At 48.5% G+C, this 15,043-nt stretch overlaps 1 protein-coding gene across 7 annotated transcripts in view; it reads left to right on the forward strand.

Annotated features, from left to right (window-relative positions):
- The window catches only part of Tox2 (TOX high mobility group box family member 2), a 137,309-nt gene that overhangs the window by 41,205 nt on the left and 81,061 nt on the right, over positions 1-15,043 (forward strand). For all 7 annotated transcript variants that reach the window (XM_008850994.2, XM_008850998.2, XM_008850993.2 and 4 more), the window contains one exon: positions 13,345-13,410. In XM_008850994.2, coding sequence (XP_008849216.1) covers positions 13,372-13,410 — 39 coding nt within the window. In that variant the 5' untranslated portion in view covers positions 13,345-13,371. The remainder of the gene's footprint in view (positions 1-13,344; positions 13,411-15,043) is intronic.

Consider the following 15,043-nt stretch of genomic DNA (forward strand, 5'->3'; position numbering starts at 1 on the left):
GTGGGAAAGTCCTAACTATGTAGCCCTGACTGGCCTTGAACTCTAGATCCTCCTGCTTCAACCTTCCCAATGCTGGGATTATAGCTGTGAGCCACCGCACCTGGCTTCTATCCCTATTTTACAGGAGAGGAATCTGAGGTTGGGAGAGATGAGATCCCTGCTCACAGCAGCAAGCGCAGAGTCTGGACTTGAACCCAGAGCCACACGCTTCCAGAGCCATTGCCAGCATCCTCTCCACTTCCGGCCCAAAGATGGATCTTAACACAGCGCTTAAAATACCAGCAGTGTTTGCAAACATCCTTTCCTCCGATACCTGGTACCAGGCAGAAGGAAGTCAGCCCCGTGCTTTGTCTCTGTTGAGTTTTGGGGTTAGAGGCAGAAGTACCAGGTTTAGGTGACCTAGAAAAACCTTTCTAGGTCAAATTACAATTTCAAAGGATTTTTTTTCTTTTTTATCTCTCTCTTTTTTTTAAACCACCCCCTGATCCAACACTGTCGTTGACATATTTCCCTTCAACAATGCCAGTTCTTTGTAGAATGATTGAGGGCTTGTTTTGCAGCACTGGGCAGAAAATATCTTCCAGATCATCTGCCGCTCATTGTCGTTCCCCACCCCCTCTCCGGCAGCTTCCCACCCTCTACACGTTCATGTGGCTTTTAGTTAATTGTTTCTGGCAAGAATCTGGTCTGGGACTTGTTCCCAACCGCACAGAAGATAGATCATTGTCAGGCACAAATATTGGCAGCACCGGGCAGCCTAGGGCTCTAGACTGTTGACCGCAGTCAGCCTCTGGAGAGACGCAGGGCAAGAGCGCAGACTTGGCTTAGCCTGGTCATTGGTGAGTGGGCTCTGAGTTCAAATCCTGGCTCTTCCCCCTTCCTAACTGTGCGGTCTTGGGCAAGCTGCTTCACCTCACTGGACCTTAGTTCTTCAAGCCTGAGGTATAGCAGCTTTGGCCATAGGCTGTAAAGACTGCACACGTTAATGTGAGCACGTCAGTGGCAAGAGTGCCTGGCTGGCATCAAGCTCTATGTCAATGTCACACACATTACTTAAAGTGAGTTCGTGCTCATGGCTGTAGTGGCTACAACCCAGGCTACCCAGGCCCTCCTCACGACTGGTGTGCTCTTTCTGCCAGCTGCTGGCAGTCCAACCTTTTTCTGGTGATGGCATTGGGTGGAAGGAGGAAGCTTTGGTGGCCTGGGAAGCTCGGATCTGATGGATGGCCCATTTGAGAACACCGCATTCCGCATCCCATTCCTCAGCCCTCTCCTGGTGGAAAGAGGGAAGCCAGGCTCCGGAACCAAGCACAAATCTGAAAACCCAGGGACCTGCCAAGGGGCCCAGAAAACTTACCCATTCAGCCTCTCCAGAGATAAGGAGACTGAGAGAGAGAAAGAGAGAGAGAGAGAGAGAGAGAGAGAGAGAGAGAGAGAGAGAGGCCTTGTGTGCAGCCATTTAGTGAGCAGAGGGCCTCCTGTTATTCCTTGGAGGAAGTAGTACCCCAGGAGGCAGTGACCCAGCTGGCTCTAGGGGTAACACGTGACAGTGCTTGTGAAGTTCTAGTCCAATAAATACCTCATTAAGTGTCCCCAGGGGTCAGCCAGTCTGGGCTGAGAGTAGCTACTGGCATGACTTTCTGGAGGGGGCAGCATGGAAGTTGCCTCAGCACCACCTGTGTGGAAAAGAACAGGAGAGTTGCAGTGGAGATACAGCCCTGGTTATGTGGGAGAGCTGCCTGCACTTGGGACCCTGAATTATCTTAGGACAGCAGGGGATGTGAGGATGTGTGTTTGCAACATGAGGCCAGGCCAGATGGATGGTCTGGCGGGGGCAGATTGTCAGATGCTCCGAATGCTACTTTCAAGGCTTTGGACTCCTGCAGGGCCTGGTGGTAGGTGGTGCATGCCTATGATCCCAGCACTTGGGAGGCTGAGGCAGAAGAATTACTGTGAATTCAAGGCCAGCCTGGGCTATGTAGCAGGGCCCTGTCTCAAAACCAAGAAGCAGTAAACAACCCAAATTTGCATTCTTCCCTAGTGAGGAGGTGGGACTTGTCAGAAGTAGTTTGAGCTGAGTGAGCTCTACTTGGGTCTTGAGGGAAGGAAAGATGACGCTGAAGAGTATGGGTGCCAACTACATTGTAGGGGATAAGTGGGACCAGACTGGAGCTGTGGGCCCCTATCTTCCATTTTCCCAGAGAGGCCACTTATCATCAATTTAGATTGAACCAGGGAGATGCTAGGAATAAGGGCTAGGACCAGCTGAGCGCACACATTTTAGGGTTCCCCCCAAACCCTCTAGAGAAGCCAGGTGGAAAGCTACCAACTCATGAGCCCCAGCCATAGGGTTTCCAGCCCTGCCCCTTGGGCAGCATCGTCTGGCCATGCCCTGACCCACTTCCGAGCCCTGGCCCCTGCCACAGCCAGGCCTACAGCCCCCTTGGCACCATTCCCCCTCACAGCAGCCAAATGAAAATGTTTGTTGAAAACAACATGTGCATAATTAAAGCTTAATGAGCGCTTGTCTGTTTGGAATGTGCAATTAGATTTATAATCGGGGATGGGAGCAAGCTCCAAATGGCTTTAAATGGAGCTGAGAGAGAGGATAATTTTTGCTATAAATCTGCTGTAATGTACTCGATGTGCGAGTTACTAGAGGCAGCACCAGGCCACCATGCTGTGCCCTCTGGACTGCACTGCCCAGGGCCCTCTGGGCAGCTGTAGCTGGGTAGGGTGCTGCCGTGGGACCTGCCGGTGACTTTGGAGTGGGAATTTCTCTGGGCAGATGGAGCGCCCACCTGCAGGCTGAAAGCTCTGTACTGAGTCTATTGTGGAAGGTGCTGCTGAATGCACTGTTCAGGCTCCAAGGTGACTGGGAAAGACCCCTCCTTGCCAGCACACTCTCCCCAGCAGCTGGTGGCAAGGCAGAGCCCTGGGCTGCAGCATGGTCCTCTACCTGTTCTCTGCTGCACCCCAGCACTCAGAGCACATAATTGCAGTAAGCCCTCACTTAATGTTTGCTGAATGAATGAATGAATGAATGAATGACACTTTGTCGGATCTGTCTTCAACAAGTCACTTTCTCTGTGAGCCTCAATTTCCTTATATCAACACAGGGATTTGGATTTGGCTATTGCTAATGTCAACCGTTCTTCAGAGTTCTGGGTCTGGAGTAGACAGTGGCTGAGCCAGCACTGTCCAATAGAAGCTTAAGGCAAGTGAGGCTGGGTGCAGTTCAGTGGTGAAGCACCTGCTCAGTGTGTGGGAGGCCCTGGGGAGCTGAAAAAGTAAAAATAAATATAAACATAAGACGAACCATACAAAGGAAAGAAAGACACAGGTGAAATTAATGCCAATGATATATTCTGGCTAAGCCGGGACAGTTAAAGGACCATTTCTGCAAACAATCAATATAGCATCATTCATGTGCTACTGTACGTTCTTGTTGTTCTTACCCTATGCCTTTGAGATCCAGTCTATATATCACATACAGAACGCCTCAGTATGGACAAGCCACATTTCCAGGCCTCACCAGCCACCTGTGACTGGTGGCTAACCCTTCTGGACAACACAGGCTAGAAGAGGTAAGAACAGAGCCAGCTCTGTTCCTATCTGTGAGGTGGGGACAGGTTCTACCTTCCAGAAGAGCCTGGCACCTGGTAACACTCATCTGTGGAACTTGACCAGAATTGTTATACTACTTCTGAATGGTTTTTATTGACTCAAGTTGTTAAAAATAAGTGGTACCAACTGGGTGTGGTGGTATATACCTTTAATCCCAATACTCAGGAGGCAGAGATAGGTAGACCTCTGTGAGATCAAGGTCAGCCTGGTCTACATAGTGAGTTCCAAGTTGATGGGGCCATAGAAAGACCCTATCTTAAGCAAAACAAAACCCAAAACCAAGTGGTACCAATTTCTGTCAGCATGAGGAAGAAGGGTCCCCAGGGCTCTGGACTTACTCATGCAGCCATTCTCAGCCCCTCTGGCAGGTCATGACTAAGACTTTGCCTCCCCATCATGAATAGATAAAGCCCCAGGCCCAGGACCATGAGGTCACTTGCTTTAGACCACACAGTTTACACAAAATTTGCCCAGCACCATGTCTGGCAAAGCAGGAGCTAAACATCATTGGAGGGAAACTGATGATTATTTCAGGAACAAATCATGATGTCATCATGGGGGAGTGCAGGGATCAATTCTCAGCTAGACTTTCTTAGAGACTTTAACTTACAAACTCTACTTCAAGTTGTGTGCAGTAAGCCGAGTCCAGGGCTCTTTCCCATGCTGGAGCCTTCAGACCTTGGTGGGAGGACCCTTCACAGAACTTGACAGAGTTGTAAGGATGAAACAGTTAAGCAAGAGCTAGCTCACATGATTGACAGCTTGTTCTGAACTACAGTGTTCTAAGTTCCAGGTTTTTACTGACTTAATCTCAGTGACCATCACACCCCCTTTTTCAGATGAGGAAAGTGAGACTCAGTAATTAGTTAAAAGCAATTATCAAATGTGGGTGGTGATAGCAGTCAGCCCAGGATTTGGACCCTGCCAGTCTGCATATTCCTTACCATTGCACTCCTCCATATGGTGAGGGGCCTGGGTTTGCTCAAGCCTGAGGGTCCTCTGGTCAGGCTGATTCCTATTTCTCCTCTATCTGCAAAGGCCTCTCTGCCCTTGTGTGTGTCTCCTGAGACTCCCACATGAAACCGCACTCTCAGCAGAGCCACAGTCACAGCTGCCATGTGCGTGCCTCTGACTTTCAAGCTGAGCTTTGTCTGTGCAGACTGAGTATTCTCACAGCCTGTGTTGGGCCTGGTGGGAGCAGCATGCTGCTTTGATTGCTCCTCTTCAGATCTCCACGAGGCAGCTCGCTTGATGTCTTGGGACTGAGAGCTGTGCATCCTTCATCTTTGATCTGTGTCTCTGTGTAGAGCACAGGAGCAGCAGCTTCTTCACAACTGCTGCTTTGGTACCTGGGGTCAAGGCCAACTGCAAAGGGGCTGGTTGACTTTGGGTAAGCTCCCAGCTACTCTAAGCCTCACCTTGCTTATCTCTGTAGTGGGGATGGCAGCTTTGCAATTTCTCAGGATTTCCAATGTGATGCCAGGCATAGGTCTGGGCCAGGAGCTGGTGTACAGATATGTGCTCACTGGCCAATGGTCACAGAAACCTGGACACGTGTTCTTTCGTCACTTCCGAAAGTCTTCTACATCATGAACCCCCCATGCCCACCCCACTGATTCCTTTCCTCTGCACTAGCCCCATCCTGGTCCCTGTCATAGGTGTCAAAGAAGGCATCCTTTGAAGAAGCTTCTTTGAAGAGCTACAAGTTAAACCAAGGCTGGTCTTTGCAAGGCTCAGGGAATCATGGAGTCCTGGGATAAGAAACACAGAAACAGGAGGTTCTTTGCCTGGCAACAGGTCCCCAGCTGTGGCCATGCAATTATTGGAGTAGGACTTTTACTGACAGTTTGGCTTTCAGAGACTGACTGATGCAGTACTATCCCTGCTGAGTGCAGATGGGCTTTGAACCCATCTGTGGTCACTCATTATGGCTTGGAACTGGTGCTAAGAATTGACCTCTCTGTCCTTTGCAAAGTTGGGGAAAAGGCAGGAAGATGAAGGACCATCACCTCTCCACAAGTCTGATGGCTCTGGAAGCCAGGGCCCTGTCTGATCATCATAGTCATTACACATCTGGTGCACTATCTGCATACAGCAAGCACTCACTGGGTGCTGTTCAACAAACGGCCATGCCCCGCTACACCCTCTGAGTCCCTGAACTTTCCCGTGTCTCCCGGTTACCTGTTACATGTTTGTAGATTCACAGGCAGATTATTGGCCCCTGGCATTTGGGGGTTGGGTCGTTCTGCAGCACATAATAAAGACTTAGGTACCTCTTGGTACCTGATACAACAAAGGCCCTGACTGGGCTCATTTGGCTCCAAACACTGAAATTAATTTGAAAGGAGGGGTTAAAGGAAAGGGGCTCAGGGAAAGGGGACTGACCTTGAACTGGAGGGCAACCCTTCACCTTTCCAGACTAAACAAAAGGAAGACAGAATGATGAGGTGGAAATAATTGTGGAAGGCTAGCAGGGTTGAGAGGCCTAGCTGAGGCCTCAGTTTTTCAGTGACGTAGACAAGGTCATCAGTGAAATGAGGAGATTGGAGCTGATGAGGGGATGGGTGAGCATATAACAACAGCGTTAGGCAACAGCTATTGAGCACCTGTCAGAAGTAGTTAACATTATTAAACACTGTATTGCAGATATTAACTCCAATTGGATGACTGATAACATATCAAAAATGTCATAAAGTAGAAATAACAGCTGCTCTTGGGGTTCCTTTCAGTGTGTGCTTGTGTGTTTTAATGTGTGTGGGCACACAAGTATGTACAGGTGTGTGCATGTGGAACCCAAGTTGATGTTGGGAGTCTTTCTTAATAGTTATCTGCCTTATTCTTTGAGGTAGGGTCTGCTGAATCCAGAGCTCACTGATTTGGCTGGTCCAGCTAGCCAGCTTGCTCCAGGGATCCCCTGCTCTGACTTCTGAGCACTGGAATTATAGATAGGCTGCCACACCAACTGAGCATTTACTGCATTTATGTGGGCTCTGGGGATCCAACCTCCAGTTCTCACACTTGCATGGCAAGAACTTTATCCACCGAGTCATCTCCCCAGCCCCTAGTTGTTTTAGAGGTAAGAAAACTTTGGAGAAGAGAAATCCAGGGTCACCCAGCTGTGCATAGAGGAAGCAGTGCCAAATCCATGCTGTTACCAGGCTGAAGATAATTAAGCCCAAAACCGATCTTAGCTAGATGGAGACTTTCAGATTGGACCTAAGAATGCCAGTTTATAAAACAAGACCATTCAGGTGGAGTGCACGGCCAGATGAAAGGAAAGAAAGAAATGAACCCAGGAAGAGCCGGATTTCAGTGAGTGGAAAAATGAGGAGAACGCTCCAGGTTGAAAGCGGGTACCAGAGCCCCCTTACAGCATTGAGGATACTATGATCTGAGGCTCAGGAGCAGATATAGAGGCCAAGAAGGGTTTTATCTGGGGAGTTGAGGGACTAGGATGACCCAAGGATGCTAGGTCAGTGGGGAAGCTGAGTGTCTTAGTTTGTTTCTTCATTGCTGTGACAAAACACTCTGACCACTACCATCTTGGGGAGGAAAGGGTTTATTCAGCTTTCATCTTCCAGGTTGTAGTTCATCAGGGAGTCCAAAGTAGGAACTCAGGGCAGGAACCTGGAGGCAGGAGATGGAGCACAGGCCATGGAGGAATGCTGCTTACTGGCTTGCTCCCTTGGCCCCTGCTTGGCCTGCTTTCTTATGCAACACAGGCCCACCTGCCCAGGGGTGGCACCACCCACAGTGGGCTGGGCCCTCTCACATCACTCATCAAGAAGATGCCCTTCAGACATGGCCACAGGCCAGTCCAATAGAGGCAATTCCCCAACTGAGGCTCTCTCAACCCAGGTGTGTCAAGTTGACACGAAAGCTATCCAGCACACTGAGCAAAAAGTTTTTGCAAGGGATGAGATTGTGGGGGTTAAGGACCAAATGTGGGGACATGGACAGAGAGAAATTGTACATTAGAATTAGTGGTGGCTTGGCTAAAGATGCGTACTTGAGAGTCAGTGACATGCAGCAGCTGTGAGAGGCCATAGCCTTGTCCAGGGATGGTATAGAGGGAAGAAAAAAAATTCAGACCCGCTTACCAGCCCTCTACTAATTCACTTGAGCATTTGACCCATTTCCTTCCAGGAACTCACCATCTAGACACCTATCCATGTATCCCAGACCCCCACCCAAACATCGTTTGTTCATCTCCTCCACCATTCCCATCATCTTCCATGTACCTGTCCCCTTACAATCAGCCATCTTATCTCATCTACCCACTCTTCCATGCCTCCTTCTTGACTCAAACATCCGGTCCATACATCCCAACACCCCATGTACTTACTCATCATATATCCAGGCATCTGTTCATTCCTTCATCCCATTAATGAACCATCTCATCAAAAATAAATAGATTTGTTCTGATTATATGTTAAAATCATATAACTATATTGGGTTAAATAGAGTGCATCATTAAAATGAGTTTCTCCTATTTACTTTTTTAAGTTGCAACTAATAGAAAATTTCAATTATACACATGGCTGACATTATGATGCATTATATTTCTGTTGGACAGTGCAAATTTGTACTATCCATCTGTCTATTTGTCCTCCATATAAACCATCTATCTACCCATCATTCATCCATCTATCCATTTTCCCATCATCCATCTCTACCCATCCATTATTCATTCATTGGTCCTTGCATCATTTGACCAGTCAATTGATCCATCCATCATTCATTGGCCTCTGCATCTACCTATGCACTAATCTGTCCACCTATCATTCATTGGTTCCTGCATCCATCCACCCATTCATCCATCATTGGTCCCTGCATAGATCCATCTATTCATCATTCATCAGACCCTTCATCCATCCATCCATCCATCATTTCTTGATCCAATCATCTGTCCATCCATTCATCCACCCATCATTCATTGGTCCCTGCATCTATCCATCCTTCCATCCATCCATCTATCCATCCATCATTCATCAGTCCCTGCATCAATGCATCTATCTCTTATTTTATTCCTTCCTTCATCTGCATACTTATCGTATGTGTCCATCTCACAGATATATCTACAGGTATAGATGCTTTTTTCTATTGTGAATCAAAGACCCTGCAGGTCAGAAGAATGGGGAATCCAAGGCTTACAAGTAAGGAACTTGCCTGAGGTGGGACAGATGGAGCTTGGCTCTGTTTCTCTCAGATCAGGGCTTCTCATTTTTCACTTTGGCTTCTTACTTGTCAGGTATCCTTTAAGATTAAAAATAATCCTTTGGGGGAACATGATGTACTTAGGTTGAGGGATGACTGTTGGAACGGGAGCTTAGAGCGCCTATCCCCGAGGCGACCACACAGTGTGGAGAGAGACAGACCCTTTAGAAGCTTCTGTGGGCCCATCCCCAGTGGCTGACATGAAAGGGTTATCCCTACACATTTCGATATTTGCAAAAAGCATGGGTTCTTTCAGATTCCAAAACTCATTTCCATGACAAAACTCTTAGGAAGAGAAGATGAAGGCCTGGCTTTTGCAGAACAATCTTCCAGCTGTAATGAGGACTGAAGATGGCAATGGAAAAGGAATTATAATTAGACTATGAAACGGGGAAAATTAATCTATTCCAGGCAGTGGGGTAAGAGGGTGTTCTGACGTTCATGGCAATCCTTAGGCTGCTGTTCCCCCTGCATTTCTTCTGCCCATTTTGAAGCATGCAGAAGGTTGTACAGTGTGTGAAATGATTTTTGGCTTAGGGACTGATAAATTGTGAGATGTAGGATTTCAGCCCATATGTCATCACTTTGTGTGTCTCTCTGGGAATGTGCAATGTGTGTTTGTGTTCACACTTACACATGTTCCAGTAGACAGTTGCAGGTATATGGTGTGTTTCTATGCCTGGCACCCTTCCTTTCCTGTATGTGTGGTGGGGATTGTGTGCCAGTCACACACAGAATAATATGTGCACCCTTCTGCTTGTGTTCTGTGCACAATAAGTATGGGACCTGTGAGACAGAACTTTGCATAGCATGGGTCCACACAAACCTGGGTCTGTGTCACATGTGTGTTCCCACACCCAGGCATACTGTATACACGATATACCTCTGCTCACCCCAGAATGCATAGGGTAGTGGTGTAGATGTGTTTTCCATCTGGTCTGTGCATGTATGGAGGAGAAGGTGGTCCTGCTGTCTAAGGGAAGAAGAGGTTATATGCCTCTTCTTACTCATTCCTTCTCTAGAAAGAGTCCTTCATGAGGAAGGGGCCTAGAGAGGAAACCCCAGGCCTTTGTGTCCTGAAGTCCAAGCCTTGAGGGAGCCCTAGAGCCCTCAGGGTCTACACCCATAAAATATCCTGTCTCTAAGAGTTCTCTGACCAGTGCAGCTCTAGCAGAGGTGTGCAGATTATTGGTCTCTCTTTGCATCAGTGCCTGTTCATAGCTATTCAGCCCCAACATGCTCTAGAGTGCTGTACTAGACACCCATGCCATCTGAATTGAGGCAGACCCAGGCCTTGCCTGAACACTCCACCAACCAAGTCCTTCCTTTAAGCCAAGGCAAGCTTCACTCTAGCATATGGCCGCTTTTTCTTAGATGTTGCTTGAATAACTGAGTGAATAAATAAACCTACTTGTGACACACTCTGGTGACCTCATGGGAGTCCACTGCCCCATTCTCTTGTCAGCCCCAAGAGCTGCTGCTAGCCTCCAGGGCCTCCTTTTCAAGGAGACCTCCTTTCCGTTTTAAAAATATTTTATTTATTATTATTATTATTTTGGTCTTTTAGAGACAGGGTCTTCCTGTAGCCCCAGCTGTCCTAGAACTCACTATGTAGACCAGGCTGGCCTTGAAGTCACAGAGATCCTCCTGCCTCTGCCTCTTGAGTGCTGAGATTAAAGGCATGCGCCACCACGCCCAGATTATTTATTATTTTTTATTTTAGGTGTATGAATGTATTGCCTGCATGTATATAAGTCTACCTGTGTCGTGCAATGCCTGTGGAGGTCAGAAGAGGGCATAGGATCCCCTGAAACTGGAGTTACAGAAGGTTGTTAGCTACCACATGGGTGTTGGGAATCGAACCTGGGTTGTCTCCAAGAACAGGGGGTGCTCTTAACTGCTGAGCCATCTCTCCAGCCCTGAGGCCTTCTTTTCTAAGACTCCCTCTCTGAGTCTTGAGCACACTTGTCAAGCATCTTCTGTATGCTGGACTCTGGGCTGATTGTTGATGACATGGAAGGATCTAGAAAAGCCTTGGTGTTTGCTATCGGGGAGCTTGCAGCATGGTGGGGGAGAAGCCTGACAAAGAGAACAAATAGTGCTTGAGCATAGTCTCTCTCCCATTGAGTGACTTACTCTCTTCCCTGTTTCCTTGGCTTTTAATGGGGGAAATAGGACCATTGAGAAGGGTAAATGAGATCTTCAATATAAGGCATGTCACTCAGAGCCAGGGATGGTTTATTCATTTGCCACATTTTTTTTAATCACTTGCCCACTCTGCATATCTGGGAACAAAGATGACAGGCCCTTTCTTTCTTGCTGACTTCAATCTAGCCGTTGCACAAGGCTTGGGAGACATCTTACAGTCTACTTTCCTGTTATCTATTGTCATATGCCTAACTGCTACTGCTTTAGAAAATGCTTCAGATACCTGGTTAAGCTTATTTCCTCCTTCACAGGTAGCATGAGATGATCCCTGGGAGCCTTTGGTATGGTAGGGGAATCCAGCTTGGGCAGTGAACATGGCAGAGTGCTAGGAGGTTGCAGGCTGTGGAACAGAGAACAAGATGGTGCTGGGGGAGGCTGGCTCTCTGAGTCCACAGAGGTGGGGCTAGCCTTTGAGAAGCTTGCTGTGCAGTGCGCTGAGGGAAGACCTTGGACTGACATCTATCTGCATGTCTGGTGAAGTGTAGAGTTCCATGACAGGGCTTGTTGAGGTTTACCAAAATAATTTGTGTGTTTGCACAACTGTACTCAAACAAATTAGTCCCATAGAGAAACTCATATCCCTGCACAACAATGAATAAACAAAAATATCCATGGAGTAATGTTGGAATAGCAAAAGAGAGAACAAGTGCATTGGCCCACGAATGTGCTCAGTTAGTTGAGCGTTTGTATTGCCATCTTACTATGGAATTCTGGGTACCAGGAGAAACAGTTACACTCGGATAGAGAGCACTTTCCAAGATATGTTGCTCTTCAGGAAAATGAGACACAAGACGGGATATGTGGAGTGTTATCATTTGGAGGAAGAAGTGACTGTACAATGCGCACCAGTAGACCAGCTTGGACAGGGCCTGACGACTGGGTGGGGCCAGCCCGTGCCCGGGAGGCCAAGTAGGACAGAAACCATTGCATTGCTTTTTCTTCTTTCAGAACTTTCTTCCATGTGAACATATCTTAAGAAATTGTTTAATTAAAACAGAATGACCTGTTTGCCCACCTGTTGTGAGCAGTGGCTACAAATGGTCTTAGGCAGGTACAGTCCTCTTAAATTCTTGACTCTGGCTCAGTGGGGGCCATCTTGTTCAGAAGGTTGTGGTCACCCTACATCTCCTAATGGCAGGCTACACCAGTGGCTGATATATGTGGACTATGAAAGGCCACCCCTTACTTCATGTTAGAACTGACTCTGCAGTGCATTTCATGTCTCAGAGCTATGATAAGATGAGGCTGAAGTCAGTGTTCTTGCTTAGTTCCAGCCAATGTCCTGTCCTGTCCCCTCTAACCCCTAGAGGGTCATTCCTAAAGATCACTCCCTCAAAAATATGCATTTGAACCCTTGCTTCAGGCTCTGCTTCCAGGGAACTCTGTAAAGACACCCTTTTCCCAAGCCCGAGACATAGTGACATGTTGAGTCAGGTGCTCTAAACTGTAATAAGTCTATGAAGAGGGGACTAGCAACATAGCCCCTCCATTGACAGATAAGGAGCCTCAGAAGTTAGGTACCTGCTGAAGATCACGTATCAGAGGCAAGGGGTAGCCTCTGTCCAGGACCCATGTTTCTTTCCCTGTACCTGTTCCCCATGGTGGGCACTTCTTCCTGAATCCAGAGGTGGCAGCTTTCCAACACAGGATTGTAGTGCCCCTCTGGTTTCCACCACAGTCCTCATGTCCATGGTCATGGCCTTAGGGGCTAAAATGGGGCAGGGGAGGAGAAAGCTGTTTTGGATAGCAAGACATGGAGGGCATGTCTGGGGCAGGCTGTCCTGACCCCAAGGCAATGAAGACCTTGGCCCTTCCCTGGCACATGGAATTCTGGCTCTAGCTGATTGCCTTGTTCACTTTGGCCAAGAGACTCACTTGCATACTTGCAGGGGTGAGAGACTCAGTGCCTGACGAGCCACTGTGCTGTGTCAGTGGCCAAAGTATGGATGGCAGAAAGGATTTCCTGTCTGTTCTACATGTGACCAGTGGTACTAACCTGGGTTCTCAAGGGCCACCTTTTCCAACCTGGAAAGGCCTTGCTAGAATGGGGCCTTGGGTATCCAGGGCTCCTGCAGGCCTCTCAGCCCGCCCCCCCTCAGCACAGTCCCCTGAACTCCTCACATTGTGTGTCCTGGTGCTCTCCAAGAATATTTTAATCAGAACCACCTCTCTCCCCTGCAGGCCTCTCAGCCCGCCCCCCCCTCAGCACAGTCCCCTGAACTCCTCATATTGTGTGTCCTGGTGCTCTCCAAGAATATTTTAATCAGAACCACCTCTCTCTCTGTGTTCTAGTTTGATGGTGAGAGTACCTACGTGGGGATGAGTGACGGAAACCCAGAACTCCTATCAACCAGCCAGGTGAGTGCCCCTCCTCCCTGAGTGGGCGTCTGAGCCTGGGGCTGGTGGAGCCGAGCTGCTCCAGAGGTAGGAGGTCTGGAGAGGTTTGGGGCATGGCCCACTACTATTCCCTCAGAATGTTCAAGAATACCAGTTGAGTCCTTTCTAGGTGCAACCAAGGCAGAACTACAGTGTTGACTGTAAATTAAGCCCCTAGCTACTGTGGGGCATCGCCGGGAACTTAATACTCCAAGTGCATTGTCCACATTCCCTGTGTGAGACAGATTTCAGCAATACCTAGTTGAGGTCTCCCGTGCTCTCTGCATAACTGCCTCCTGCACAGCACCTATGGGGACACCTGATATGAGTACGTGTGTGCCCCCACACAAGTGAGCACATTCTCCCCCTCACAGGGAATCTGCTGCCTGAGGTCACTAAGGAAGCTTGTGGACATGGCACAGAGAGCAAAGGCTTCCTGCCAAGTCCTCCCTGGTGACAAAGGCCTCTGAGGTCATAGATGGAACCAGATTTTTCACATAGTAGAGCATTAACTATCTCTCAATGGAGAACATCCTTGCTACCAATTGTAACCCTGGGGAAGGTCCTCACTACAGGTTATGACCCCAAAGAGGGTCCTCACTACAGTATGTGCCTATAGGGTGGGTATCCACTGTAGGCGGTCTTCTTTATAAGATCATAAGGGGGTCCTCACTGCAGGTGTGACTATAGGGGGATCCTAACTGTAGGCCATGACCTCACTGAAGTCTGTGACCCCAGGGAGATTCTTCACTACAGGCTGTGACCCTGGGGAGGGTTCTTACTACAGAGTGTGAGTGACCCCGAGGAGGTCCTCACTGCATGCTGTGGCCACACAGAAGATGGCATCCTAAGGCAGTAGAACCTGCAAGGTGATACCAGCTCAGGGTGCTGGGTGGGGCCAAGGAGTACAGAGCTGCTGGGAACTCTGGGCAGCTGGAGGGCAAGCCTGGTCCTGTACCTGACTTCTACCCTTGGTCCAGGCAACCCAAGTTGGCTGGCCATTTGGCCATCGTGCTGGGCTCATATTTTTCAGCTGGAGAAACCAAAGGACTATTAATTAACAGGCATATTGTATCTTTGTGACAGGTTCCATGGGGCCATAAATGAGTAAGCTATGGGCCTGTGGCTGGTGGAGAACTCTGCCAGTGAGGAAGATATTGTGGTCTCCGTGGGATGGCTTTAGGGCCTTGTACTCGGTTCCCTGCCACAGCAAGGGCACTTATACTGGGGCGCCATACCTTGCCCCGTCTCCTGTCTGCCCCTGTCTGAGTACTGTGTTGTTGCTGCAAAGCTGCCTTGCTGTTGCTTAACATGTGCCAGCCTACAAGAATGGTGGGCAAGACTCCAGGTCCTGGGAGTGTCTACTGACATTACTTAATTATCCATCATTGCCTCAAAAATATGGTCATCCCAGAAGACCAGGGCTTACTCTCGAACATCTCTGAGCCTTTCATGAGTCTGCGTTGCATTTTTTCACCATGTTGCACCCTTGCTTCAGAGCCATGCTGTGGCAAAACAGGTTCTCTCTCTAACCCCAATGGGCAGTGTTAGTGTGCTCTTTCCATCAAGAAGGTAAAGTGGGACTTGGGGCTCTGTGTTAGGCAGAGGGAACATC

Source organism: Nannospalax galili, unplaced genomic scaffold, assembly GCF_000622305.1.
Source record: "Nannospalax galili isolate Female #2095 unplaced genomic scaffold, S.galili_v1.0 scaffold205, whole genome shotgun sequence".
Lineage (NCBI taxonomy): Eukaryota > Metazoa > Chordata > Mammalia > Rodentia > Spalacidae > Nannospalax > Nannospalax galili.